Genomic DNA, 13,204 nt, shown 5'->3' with positions numbered 1-13,204 from the left:
CCTGCAGTTTGACAGTATTTATTGCTTGCCGAACACCACCAGCAAAGCTGCCTTAGGGATGGTCACACGTGATGATGTGTTTGCTCCTTGCACACATGTTTTCATTTCAGCACACCCTCCAAAACAAATATCCATAAAGAAGAGGAATAAGGATGACACATTTCACCTTTCAGGTGCTCCTTCACTGCTGTTGAGAAACCTTCCAAAGCTCATTTCCACAACACTTTGCATTCAAAAAGGCCTGTAATTAGGTGGCAACTCTCTCTGCTTTCTAGTAGACCAACATAATTATCTCCCCTCTTAGATGTTATATGCCCAGTATGATGACACCACTGCTCCTAAGGATGGAGGACTGAGCCCTCCTTACTATAAGATGAGCAATTCTAGGCAATGGGTCCTGTGAAGTGTTCAAGTGGAGCAGTTCTTGCTTCCTTAGGATTATATTTAACACCATGTTACAAGATTTAACTTCACTCCTATTTCATTTCACCCCGGTGCTTTGGGGGCTTGAGTTCTCTGAGCAGGAAGAGCCCTTGCTAAGGCTGCAGCTCTACTGGTTCTGGCTGCCTGCAGAAGCAGAGCAAACCCGTTTAGGCACCATTTCAGTGAATTCGGTTAAGCAGGTTCATCTTTGTGTATGGGTACCTCAGGACTTTGTTCAGTGCAGACCAGGCTGCTGCCATGGGTGGCAACAGGGCTCTGCAGCTGCTCTCCCTTGCGAGTGTGGCTATTTCGCAGTGCAGATAGCACCTCATTTTGTGTAATCCTAAACAATTTCTCACCTACCCGACTTCTCAGCCCCTTCAAGGTACATGCTGCAGCTATTCAGCCACCCAGCATGCCACAGTGCAAAGTGTACCAGGGACGTGAGGAAATTCTTTGAATTTCAAACATATATGTTTACTGTGGAGGAATCTGCAGCTGGAGGGGGGAGCTGTGAGAATAGAAATGTTTGCAAAAGTGTTTAAAAAATAACCAGAGCATGAAGCAAGGGACAAAAGCAACGTTTTGCTGTGAGCGCAAACCCGGAACAAGGACTGCATTTAGATGTGACTCTACCAAAATGGATTTGGATTGCCCCTTGCTCCTGAACGGGGAAGGAAGAGCAGGGATAGCAGCACCCCAGCCTGCCCCATCAGTGCCAGCCAGGCCCTGAGGGGCAGCTTCCCACTGCCAGCATCTGGGCTGGGGCTGCAGCCGCCCCACTGCCTGGAGCATGGCTGTCACTGGGGAGCTCCATCGCTTGCAGCCTCAGGAGGAAAACTCTCTCTCAGCCTGACAACAAGGTTGATATTTTCCTGGCTCCTCCACTGAGACAGATTAGGCCCATGAGCACCACTTTCAGGCTCTTTCTGCACGATATCCCTTGGAAAGGTGCCTTCCTGCTACTTTCTGGCATGCCAGCCTGGCCTACCAGCTGCCCGAGGCTGGACACGCAAGCATGGCCTGGGAGAGGGCTATTGCAGAGACTGGCAAGAAGCTTCTTGCAGCTACAGCTCGGCAGGTGCCTAAAGCCTCCCTACACCCCAGTCGCCTGGCCCATGGGATGCATGGGAGCCCCCGGTGTTCCCATCACTTGGTGTTGCACCATCCTCAGGGGAGCCGGCTGCGGGCCGTGGTATGCTGCCAGCAGCTATTGACTTATTTTTCCGTGCATGGCTGGGTAAGTAACCTTAATTAAAAACATGAAGCCCACAGTTTGTATCACATTTGCGATGTTAAACAAGCTCTGGAAATAGAAACCCTGTTTTCATTTAAGCTTTTCAACTGTGATCTAAGTAATAAAATATGGAGGGGGCGGGCGCGTGTGAGATTTACATGTGATGATTTGGGAGATCTCGCTGCTTTAGAGGCTTGTAAGGCACCGCGGTGCCAACTGCTCCTGCCGCTGCCTCACCGCGCTTGGCAGCGCCTGCCCCACGCAGACACTTGTTTTTTTCCAGAGCCGCTTTCCAAATGCTGATTTCGGCTCTTGCTGCTGTGATTTATTCTGGGTGCGGGTGTGGGATCTGCCAGGCCCTCAGCAACCTGCTGCCCTGGCTGCCCATACCCTGCCTGGCACTGGGCAGGCGGGCAGGCAACATGCACCTCCACTGCTCCTACGGATCACAGGTGTCCTTGAGGACAGTCAGGCACCCTGCAAGCGCAGGCACTGATCCCACGAACCCACGGCCAAGCGGCGCCATGATCAGAAGACACAGGGGAGGGCTACCTTTGCTTTCCTGATTCCTCCTGGGCCATCACATAGGGAATGGACATCCATCCCACCATGGCAGGCAGGCACGAGGGGATGCTCTTCCAAAGGCACCTGCTCTGCACCCTGCCAGTGCATGGTCTGACCCTGCTCCAGTGGCTGCCTCAACCTGCAGGGTCCCCAGAAACTCAATCTGCGCCTCCCACTGGGAGCTGCAAGCCAGAGCCTGCGCCTGCCCTGCCAGAGGGGCTCACCCCTGCTGTGCCAGAAGGGCTGATAGCAGGGAATGGGAACACAACAGGGCAAATGCTTGTCTGAAGGCTGCAAATGCTTGAGATCACCTTCATGTTTTGCTGAGTGAGCAGGAGCCCTGAGGAACTTGTTTTTGGTCGAGGCTTCCTCAGTCTTTTTTTGCTGTAATAACAGTAACAGTATTTCCAAGGTCATAAACAGTTCAGTTGGGCATGGAAATGGCTGGGTATTTTGCAGCAAGCTCCTAATATGTTTGCACATTAGCACAGAGGCATTCATCCTACTGTGTCCCCCTGTGTCCCCCTTCACCCTCAAGCTATTTCTGAATTCTCTGGGCAGGGCATGCACTGAGGAGGAGCCTTGAAAAGGGCTTTGCCCAAAAGCCCGTGAAAGCGTGGGAGGCACAGGCTGTGCAGAAACCATCTCTATTTACGCTCATTTATATCCTTTGTTTTTTCGGCCGGGGACTGGTGACAAGTTGCTTGTGGATTTCTTTTTCCCGTCCTGGGGATAGAGGGGTTTGTCCCTTAATGATGGGGCATCCTCAGCACATTCTTCCCCAGCCTCCCTTTGGGTTCTCTTCTGGAACCAGAGAAATAAGAATCGGGTCGGTAACGCACGACTCCAGGGTACCCGTCTTCCTGGGAACCCGTTTCCCAGCGCCTGTGGCTGTGTGATGTCGCAGAGAGCGGCCGTGACGGAGGGGTACAGGCAGAGGAGTAGGTCACAGAAAGCACCCCAAGGCGGGTCAGAGACCGAGCGGCAGAGCCCTGGAGGGGGCAGGCGGCTGCAGGCGGAGGTGACCGGGACAGGGGCTGTAGCAAGCAGGTGCCTGCCAGCGCCGCGGCTCCAGGGCGGGGAGGACGGCAGGCTCCAGCCAGCTTGTCCCCGCCGCTCCAGAGCCGAGGGCCGCGCAGAACCGCGTACCCTCCGCGGTGGCCTCTCTGGTGTGGAAGCACGGGAGGAAACGAGGCCAAGGTGATGGAGAGGCGAAGAGATAAAGCCGGTAGCGGCTGTGCAGACTCAGGTCCTTCGGGGTCAAGGGGTCCCCCAGCCTGGGGACCAGGACGGGGACAGGGATCCCACGGGGAAGCGAGGTGCCATGGGGAGCTGCTCGCAGGGGAGCCCGCGCCGCGCACGTCCGCCGGCCAGCGGGCTCAGACGGCTGCGCCCCGCTCACCCGCGGCGGTCAAATAACGTCTGAATTACATCCTTGTAAATATTGACTGTGGCCATCTTCTTCATTTCTGCGCACAGTAACCGCAGTGTCAAGCCCGGCGGAGCCGGGGCCGGGCTGCTGCGCCTCAGGGCAGCAAGGGGCCAAGGGACCCGGGGCACATCCATGGGATCGGGCCGGAGGCGCACGCAGAGCTCGCCGGCGGCCGAGCATCGCGTCTCCGCGGGAGCGCGTCGACCGCGCCAGGGATGCTGAAGGGAATGGGGCTGTCTCCCGGCTTGGACTGCGGTCTAATTTATAACCTTGTAAGGGGGGAACACACACACACACACAAGAGAAGACGGAAGAGGGTGGGGGGGAGATGTTTCCTGGTTCGCTTTCATTAAACACCAGCGTTAATGAGCGGTGCAGGGCTGCGGCTGCCCACACTGCTGTTGCCGAGCCGGGAGTGCCCCGCGCCCACCCCGCGTCCCCGACGGGGTTCTCTCCCGCTGGCAGCATGACCCCAGCCGGGGTCCTCAGCCACCTTTCCCGGGGGACTCCCCGTGCACACCGGGGCTGTCCAGCCGCGCACTGCCGTCCACTCGGCTCCCCTCGCCGCGCTCCTGCCTCCCCTCCACGCACCGCCCCCCGACGCCTCGCTGCCCGAGCGGGGGGCCTGCCCTCGCTGGGCTCTGGGGTACCCTTATCGGCCGTGCCACCCTCCCCGGGGGATGGGGAGCGGCGACCCCGGCAGCGTGAGTGGCTGGGCGGCTTTGCGCATTTGGTGGTCGTTAAAAACAACTTGTTTCCCTCCCCCCTTGGGGAGGGGGAAGGGGAAAACCATTCTGGGGGAGGGGAGGGGAGGGGAAGGGAAGGGGGGGGAGAGAAAGGAAAGAGAGAGAGAGCAGGGGAGAGAGAAACACCAAACCCTACGGAAAACCCGCGCTCCGAACTATTGCGACACGGAGCGAGGAGCGCGACGGAGGCTGGCGGTGAGGTGCGAGCGGCAGCGGAGCGGGCCGGGCCGCGGGAGCGGAGCGGGGCTGGGAAGGGGGGGGGGGGGGGCGTGGGAGCGGGCCGGGCAGTGGGAGGGGCGGGCTGCCCCCCCCGTGGGTGGGCAGGCGGCGCCCGGTGCCTCCGCGCTGCCCCCCCGCCGGTCTCCCCGAGCGGGTCTCGGCGGTTCGGCGCGGCTGCCCGGTGACCGCTGCCGCCTCCCCGCAGCGCAGAGCGAGCTACCGCACCTTGGAGCCGGCGGCCAGCCCGACGGCGGCCCCCAGCCCCCCACCATGAACACCATCGTCTTCAGCAAGCTCAGCGGCCAGGTGCTGTTCGAGGAGGACGCCAAGGAGCGGGAACGGAGCGGCCGGCCTTACGTGGGGGTTGTGGAGGGGCCGCACCACGCCGAGGTGCTGCTCCCCGACAGCCCGTCCATCAAGGAGAGCCTCAGCCTGCGCAACCGGCGGACGGGGTATGACGAGCGCTCGCCGCCGCGCACCGGCTCCGCGGGGCGGCCCAGTGTGCCGCTGCCGGCACTCCCGGCCGCCCCGGAACCGGTTTTGCGGTTGCGAGATGGGTTTCTAGATGGGTTCTCTCCACGTCTGCGGGTCCGTTCTCCCTGGGACTCTCATTCCACAGCTCTATGGTGGGAAATTCCGACAGTAGGTGATGCAGAGGCATCCGTTTGGGCTGGAATGTGCCAGACAGAGCGCTTCTGTCCTGCGGTGTTTGACCTTCCTTTCTCTGCCTCTACACAAAAACAAACCGGGGAAACCGGGGCTTGTCCAGTATGATCGGGCGCTTTATGTAATTAAATTCCCCAAAATACGTGCGCAAGGCGGAACGTTGAGACCCGGTGGCTGGGAAGGCCGCGGGGCCGGGGCAGCCAGTTTGCGGTCGGGGCCGAGGCGGGCAGGCGCTGCGCGGCTCTCGGCACTTTCTCCGCCGTCCCGCGGGTTTGCAGCGCGCTGAGCGAACGGACGGGAGGGAGCTGCGTTGTCGGTGCGTTCCCCGAGGTGGGATTTAAAACGGACTAGCGCCATGCCAGTCAAGGGCTGGGCAGGGTGATATTGGGATCGGTTTTGCTAAAGAGGCAGCTGAGGTTGAGCCGCCTGCTGCTCATTTTTTGTGTGCTGGAACAGGTGAAATGGGTGGTGAGCAGAGAGGACGTGTTAGTTCCGGTGCCTTGTAAGCCCTAACTCGAACGGCTAAACTGGCGAGCTCGGACAGGACATTTCGGGTCAGCTTTATAAACTAGACTAAGAAGGATAGTCAGGAGGCAGAAACCCCGAGGAGCTGCTTTTAATGCCGAATTTCCACCTTAATGATTGCATCAGCTCCTACTTCTAACGGCGGTGCTCGTTGATAGACCTAGCAGGTTATGTTGCCGATCGCAGCTAACCTGGGATGCCGAGGGAGCCCTGGACGAGGCAGCGACAGCGGCTGGGCTCGTTACGGCACGGCACGGCATAGCTCGGCTGGGCTCCGTACAGCACCGCCCGGCATGACCCGGCACAGCTTGGCTCGGCTGGGCTTGCTTCAGCCCGGCTCGGCACGGCGCCGTAGCGCCCCCTGCCGCCGCCGCCGGTAGCTGCCGCCTCCCGGAGCCTCCGCGCCGGTCCGCGCAGCGCTGTCCGCCGCGCGAGCTGCCGGCTCCAGCCCTGCTCTGGGTTTTCCCGCTGATTCCCCGGGCTTGTTCCCTCGCTTTTATTTTCGAGCTGCCTTTTTTTTTTTTTTTTTTTACAAAAGGAAACCTTTTCCTTTTTAAAAATGTATTTATTTATTTTTAACGGTACCTGAGTTTCGTCCCCCCTTACTTTAACCTTTTCCCCCGTCAGGTTTCGGGCTTTGCGGGCCGCCTCGCCTCGCTTCCGGCAGAGCTGGGAACGGCACGGCGGCTGCTCCGGAGCGCTCTTTGCCGCCGGCTGCAGGCAGGGGAGCAGTCCGGGAGGTGCTCGATGCCGAGAGCAAAAACATTCAGGCGGGGGTCGGCCTCGGTTGGCTCCGGGGCAGCCCGCACCGCAGCCCTGTTCTCTCGGGGGTACGGGACCGGGGCCGTGCGGGGCGGGCCCTACTCTCCCTGGAAAGCACCTCTGTAAACACACCGCCCGCCCGCCCGCCTTCAGATGCCGGGCATAGTAAGCATCGGAACACTCAAACCCTGCAGCGGCGGAGGACCCCTTAGAAGTCCCCGCAGCGGAGCCGTCCGAGCCCGCAGCAGCATCGCGGCCAGCGCCGGCCCAGTCCCTCCCCTCTGGGTCCGCTCTCCCAGACCCTCACGGGGCTTCAGGGGGAGACGCTGCCATCGCCGTCTCCTGAGCGAGGGATGCGGCGTTGGAAGACCCGAACACCCCGCGGCGACCGGGCTCTGCTGCCCCGGACAGGGTGCACCCCCGGGCGGGGATGGATGCGGGCAGGGCGCGCTCTGGGGCTGCGACATTCTCCGAGTAGGGTCCCCTTCCGAGGAGGGGGGGCCGGGCAGGTGCCCGCTGCCCCGGCCCTCAGCGCTCCTTCTCCGCGGCAGGGCGCGGCAGAGCGGCGGGAAGGTGCGGCACAAGCGGCAGGCGCTGCAGGACATGGCGCGGCCGCTCAAGCAGTGGCTCTACAAGCACCGCGACAACCCCTACCCCACCAAGACCGAGAAGATCCTTCTAGCACTCGGCTCCCAGATGACCCTGGTGCAGGTAAGGGAACCCTCTGCCCCCACCTCCGGCGGCTGCTCTGGCGCATGTCATGGATGGGGGAGGGACAGGGACAAGGGACAGCAGCATCCCAACCCCTCTGTGACCTGAACAAGAGGCAGCAGGGGGTATCAGGGGACACATCAGTGTGGCCAGCAAGATCCTGTGCGCATCTGTCCCTCTGCCCTCCCCAAGGCTTCCGTGGCAGCAGGACTGTATCCCCCAAACAGGAATCCCCACATCTGTGCTATCCTGTCCGAGGAGGTGCTAAAGATAGTCCGCAAAAGGTGTGTGCTTTCCCTCCTAGGAAAAGGTCTGCGTCCTTTAATCGCATTCATAAATGCAGTGGAAATATGTTTGCGTAGTCTTCAAAAATCTTCAGGTAAAGAAAAGAGTAATGGGAGGTTTCCGCACAGAACAGGAATTGCTGAGGAAGCTGTTGGGAGCTACTCTTTTCCCTTTTGAAAACAGGCAAGAATAGGAACAGTTATGCTTTCTGAGAATAATCGTCACCTGTTGCACAGCTGTTAGTATTCCCATGCAAACTGTGTGCAGTGGTGCAGCATGCGCTTCACAGTCTTACAGGAATTGTCATCATAGCGTAATTAGATGTGGGGAATAATTGTTTTGCTCTCAGGTAAAGCTCCACTGGAATGACTGGCAGTTGGGTTGCAGCAAGAGGCATAAAACTGGCTGCAAATGTTCATAAATCTCACTTCTTTGTTCTCGTTGCCATCTGGCTCTCTGCTGAAGTAGGTGGTTAAATGCTCTCAGTTGCTGAGTGATGCTATCTCAGGTCTGGATGCTGCAAAGATTTATACATTGTGAGTAATCTAATTTCCTTGCTGCAGGCTACTGCTAGGTGCATAAAATGAAACACATGTGTTTGCAGGATTGGGTCCTCAGCACTCTGACTAACGCATTATGTGTCACTTTGCAAAGGACATGGAGAGAACGAATAAAATACTAGAAAAAGAAGGTGGTAATTCAGCATTATTAGTTTGAGTGCTCCTTGAAAAAAGCCGGTGCTATGCACTTTCATCCTAGTAACAGCAAAATAAGAAACTTCTACAGTTTAGTACCTCACTGTGAGACTGTTGCACTAGAAAAAACACTATAGCTTTGACAAAAATAATATTAATGTCTCAGAAAATGCCAGTTATAACTGGAAGATACAGTTAAAACAACTTCTCTTGCTTTCAAAAAATACACATGAAAGGTTTGCTCAGACTTTTAAAAATACGATTACATAAACACTATGCATTCAATGCCGCATTCAATAGGAGTACTTTATTGGACTATGGCTTTTAGAACATTCTTGTATTTTTTACAGACTTAAAACATACACTCAGAATACATATTGGGAGACTTTCACACTAATGACATTTGGGGAGTTGTGGCAGCTTTGGTAAATCATGATGGGAATGTGAGATATGCTGTGTTAGCCTCTATAAAAGCATCAAGTGAGCCATGGCCACTGCTCCAGAGAGTTTTATGATCTGTGTAAGGTGTAGAATAAAATTAAAAGGAATCACAGAGGCTACATTTAGGTGTGTTAGAGCTCCCTGACTCTAGTGGATTTACGCTGAAACTGAATTCAGTAGCCTTATTTCTACAAACTTTAATATCTGAAAGAGCTGTGCAAACCAGCACATCTATCTTCATTTACAGAAGCACACCATCTAAAAGAAACCCCAGATGTTTCTCCTGTCATTTGGGTGCAATGCTCTTTTAATACAGAAATACAATAGTATATGTACAAGAGGTAAATACGTATGTCTGGCACCAGAAGTAATTCCTGAGCCTGGAAGAACAAAACAACACACACCCCATATCTACTTTTCAGATGACCAGAAAGAACAAGACTGTAATCCAGATCAAAATTCTTGTTTTCTGAGAGTGAGAGAGCAAGTGCCAGGCTGTGATCTCAGTCACACTGGGCGCATCTGAAATAGCTTCCCTGAAGGCTGAGCTGTTTCAGCAAAGCGGTATTACCGAAAGCAGGCTTGGGTCTGGCCTTCGGTATCTGTTGGAAAGATTTGCTTCTGCCCCAGGAGGGCCGCTTTGCAAAAGCATCATCCACGGTCTCCTGTGATTGCTTTTCTAATCTAGCAACACCAGACATCACTGGCAAACCAGGAGCTGGTGTATGATGTTTTCTCCAGGTTTCATGCCTTTACGTTCCCTGACGTGTCTCTTGTTTCCTACTCTTCTTCCATTGTTCAGTGATGTCCTGTGGTGTTTGCTCTTGGTTGGGAATGCATGCTTGCCCCCACATCTTTCAAATCCTGTGGAGGCTGTTGTCTGCAACAGCTGTTACCTCTTCCCAGCATCCCTCATGTGCTCACGCCTTGTCATTGGAAGCCCTAGGGAAGGCAGAAGATACTGTTGAAAATCCCCTTTGGGTTTCTGCCAAAGTGCCATTTAGGGAATTCATAGTTGGGGTTTTTTGGTTTTCACCTGACTGCTGACTTTAGAAAAAGTCTTCAGCAGCTGCCTGGAAGATGATGTTGGTCGTGAGTGGTATTGTTGTACCTCTTCTCCACATGCTTTTCTTTCATCTAATGAAACTTATTCCAGTATGCAGCATCTATCCAAAGGAGCTTTTGCAGGACTGTAGCGTAGATAAAACCAATCCTTCTGTGAGACAAAGAGTTCAACATCCAGCCTTGTTTTCTGCTGTTACTATTAGGACAGTATCTGCATGAAAGTAAGCTTTCACAGCTTACTTTCATTAGCTTTGTTATCACCCAGTTTATTCCATCTCACAAATACTTTGGCTTATCTTCCTGTTCCTGCGAGCAGGAGGGCTGTTCCTGTTGCATGTCCATCTGCACTGCAGAAGGAAAGTCAAACTCTTTCAAGGAGGTAGGATTTCACAGGAATCATAAATCATCTTGTTTCTTAATAATATGTAGCAGCGAAACCTGGGGCAAATTTTGGGCTGACTTATTCCTGAGCAGGCCAACGACGTCTTCAGGAGTCCTCAAAGCAAATGTTATTGCAGCTTTTAGTCTAACAGTCCAAAGTTTTCTACTTCCCCAACTGCCAAAGCAGGAAACCAAAAAAGCAATATAGTTTGAAAAGGCATTTTATGTTTTACTGCAATTAGATTCCAATTCAGAATCCAATAATTTGTCCTATTAATATGCTATTAATATGCTACATTTTCATTTGTATTACTACCACAGTGCTTGATTTATTTTATTTTAAATTTTGGTTCAGATGTTCTAGTAAAATAAAAAAGAAAGATGGCTGTATATTCCTTCCAGGAAGAAATATGAATGGCCTTATTGTTGAAGAGAAGCTTTTTGCAATACTAGGATTGATATATTGGTCATGTGCTGCTATGGATTTAATAGTATTCAGATTCATAAAGGCATATCTGGATTACCAGAGGAGGAAAATCGCTTGATTTCTCTTCCCTTTCTGAAACTTTGGCCACTCTTAAGCAGTGAATCAGAACAAATTACAATAAAACTAAAGAGTCTCTTCTGAAGTAAAATCAGACGGCCAATATTTCATTATGCCAATATAAGTACCTGATGGTCTTTGGAAATGACTGAGTTGCTATAAAATACAAATGCTGGAAATCACATTCATTATCATTCTCCTTGGGTTTTGTCTGTTTACTTTTTGAAGAACTACACGATCGTTACTTTACAAGAATAGTGAGTTTCATCATGCCTTTTTTTTCAAGATACTTAGTTCTTTGTGAGGTTTCTGAGACACGGATTTTCCCACTGGCTTTTATGTAAGTCATTGTTTTGGTTTTCTTTTATTATTCTCAGAGTTCATGGTAGTGTAACTTGGGACCATGGTAAAGGATGGATGGCTTTTGGCAGCTTTCATTTTTTCTTCTTGTAATACTTAAGTAAGTGTGGTCCAAACAGGCACTTGTAGTGAGTAGGACCTACAGCAGTAGGCAGACAACTTTTGAAAGACCATGTGATGCACAAGGTAGCTTTTGGGATGCTTGAAATTAGTGACAAAACTGGCCTTGGCTTTAAAGGAGCCAAGAGCAGCCTGTAATAAGTGTTTCTGGAGTGAGTTTGCTGCTTTTTGCTTTAGCAGAAAGCTTCTCTTGTAAATGTTGGCCTCAGATGCTTTCATAATCATAGAATCATAGAATTGTTTAGGTTGGAAAAGACATTAAAGGTCATAAAGTCCAAATGTTAACCTAGCCAAGTCATCACTAAACCATGTCCGTAAGCACCACTTCTACCATCTTTTAAGTACCTCCAGGGATGGTGACTCCACCACTTCACTGAACAGCCTGTTCCAGTGCTTCACAACCCTTTTGGTGAAGAAATTTTTCCTAATATCCAGTCTAAACCTCCCCTGTCACAACTTGAGGCCATTTCCTCTTGTCCTATCACTTGTTACTTGAGAGAAGAGACCAACAGCCACCTTACTACAACCTCCTTTCAGGTAGCTGTAGAGAGCAATAAGGTCTCCTTTTCTCCAGGATAAATGACCCCATTTCCCTTAGCTGCTCTTCATAAGACTGCTCTCTAGCCACTTTGTCAACTTCATTGCTCTCCTTTGGACACACGTCAGCACCTCAATGTCTCTCTTGTAGTGAGGTGCCCAGAACTGAACACAGTATTTGAGGTGCAGCCTCACCTGTGCTGAGTATAGGGTAACAATCTCTTCCCTAGCCCTGCTGGCTACGCTATTTCTTATAAAGGCCAGGATGCTCTTGGCCTTCTTGGCCACCTGAGCACAAGCTGGCTCATGTTCAGCCGGCTGTTAACCAACACCCCCAGGTCCTTTTCCTCTGAGCAGTTTTACAGCCACTTTTCCATAAGCCTGTTGGCATTGCACGGGATTGTTGTGACCCAAGGGCAGGACCCAGCACTTATTAAACCTTGCACCATTGTCCTCAGCCCATCAATCCAGCCTGTCCATATCCCTCTGCAGAGCCTTTTTATACTCCAGCAGATCAACGGTCCCACCCAACTTGGTGGGACAACATCTGCAAACTTACTGAAGGGTCACTCGATCTCATAATCCAGATAATTTATAAAGGTATTAAGCAGAACTTGCCCCAATACCGAGCTGAGCCACGGGGAACCACTTGTGACCAGCTGCCAACTGGATTTAACTCCATTCATCACCAGTCTTTGGGCTTGGCTGTCCAGCCATCTGGCATACCCAGAGAAGAATATGCCTGTCCGAGCGATGAGCAGCCAGTTTTAGCGAGGAGGATGCTGTGGGAAACAGTGTCAAAAGCTTTATTAAAGACTAGGTAGACATCATGGAAGCGGATCATATTAGTCAAGCAGGACCTGCCTTTCATGCTGGGCCTGAGCACCTGTATGTTCTGTGTGATGGCACTTAAGATGATCTGTTCCATAAAGAGCATGAGGACAAGGTACAATATATTTATCTCATTAGGAAATAATGATCAAATACTACTATTTCCTCCTCTCATAGCAGAAGACTTAAAATATGATTCATCTTTTCATATTGATATGCAGAAAGCAAAGCATTGGCATGGGAAGAATGAGCCCAAAATAAACCAAGAGTACCATACAAAAATCACTCCTGCTAAATTTAATTGCTTTTATGTATGAGTCACACTAATACTACCCATCTTTCTTTTCTGTACATGGCACTTCACTGATGAAATATTTCAGTATGTAATGAAATGGAACATAATGAAATTTTTCTCGTGAGAGGTTGGAAAGCTGTCAGCTTTGTAAGATGCTGCAGTAACTGCTGTAACATTCAGTGAGACTGTGGATTGATCCATCTCTATCATTACATACTTGATTTCAGAGTTACACTAAATCATGCAGCAGCCAGGTGACTGCTGCTTCAGCTGAACAGTCTGGAGTGAGTTTGTTAACAGCTTTAGAAAGTGGATGAATTCCAGTCCACCCTTTCTCATTTATTATAATGATTGCTGTGTCAATG

At 52.2% G+C, this 13,204-nt stretch overlaps 1 protein-coding gene across 4 annotated transcripts in view; it reads left to right on the top strand.

The window, feature by feature from the left end:
- Positions 1 to 4,501: 4,501 nt before the first annotated feature.
- The window catches only part of MKX (mohawk homeobox), a 46,548-nt gene continuing 37,845 nt past the window's right edge, over positions 4,502 to 13,204 (top strand). For 2 of the 4 annotated variants that reach the window (XM_057432803.1, XM_057432807.1), the window contains exons 1-2: positions 4,726 to 5,073; positions 7,126 to 7,285. In XM_057432803.1, coding sequence (XP_057288786.1) covers positions 4,892 to 5,073; positions 7,126 to 7,285 — 342 coding nt within the window. In that variant the 5' untranslated portion in view covers positions 4,726 to 4,891. Of the gene's footprint in view, positions 4,598 to 4,725; positions 5,074 to 7,125; positions 7,286 to 13,204 lie in introns of those variants that run through there. The other 2 variants (XM_057432804.1, XM_057432806.1) reach the window with 2 other exon arrangements.

This window comes from Pezoporus wallicus, unplaced genomic scaffold (assembly GCF_028554395.1).
Source record: "Pezoporus wallicus isolate ANWC-B61680 ecotype Strahan unplaced genomic scaffold, APGP_CSIRO_Pwel_v1 scaffold_2584, whole genome shotgun sequence".
Taxonomy (NCBI): domain Eukaryota; kingdom Metazoa; phylum Chordata; class Aves; order Psittaciformes; family Psittacidae; genus Pezoporus; species Pezoporus wallicus.
The sequence above is the reverse complement of the archived record's forward strand: the minus strand, read 5'-3'. Positions and strand labels throughout refer to the sequence as shown.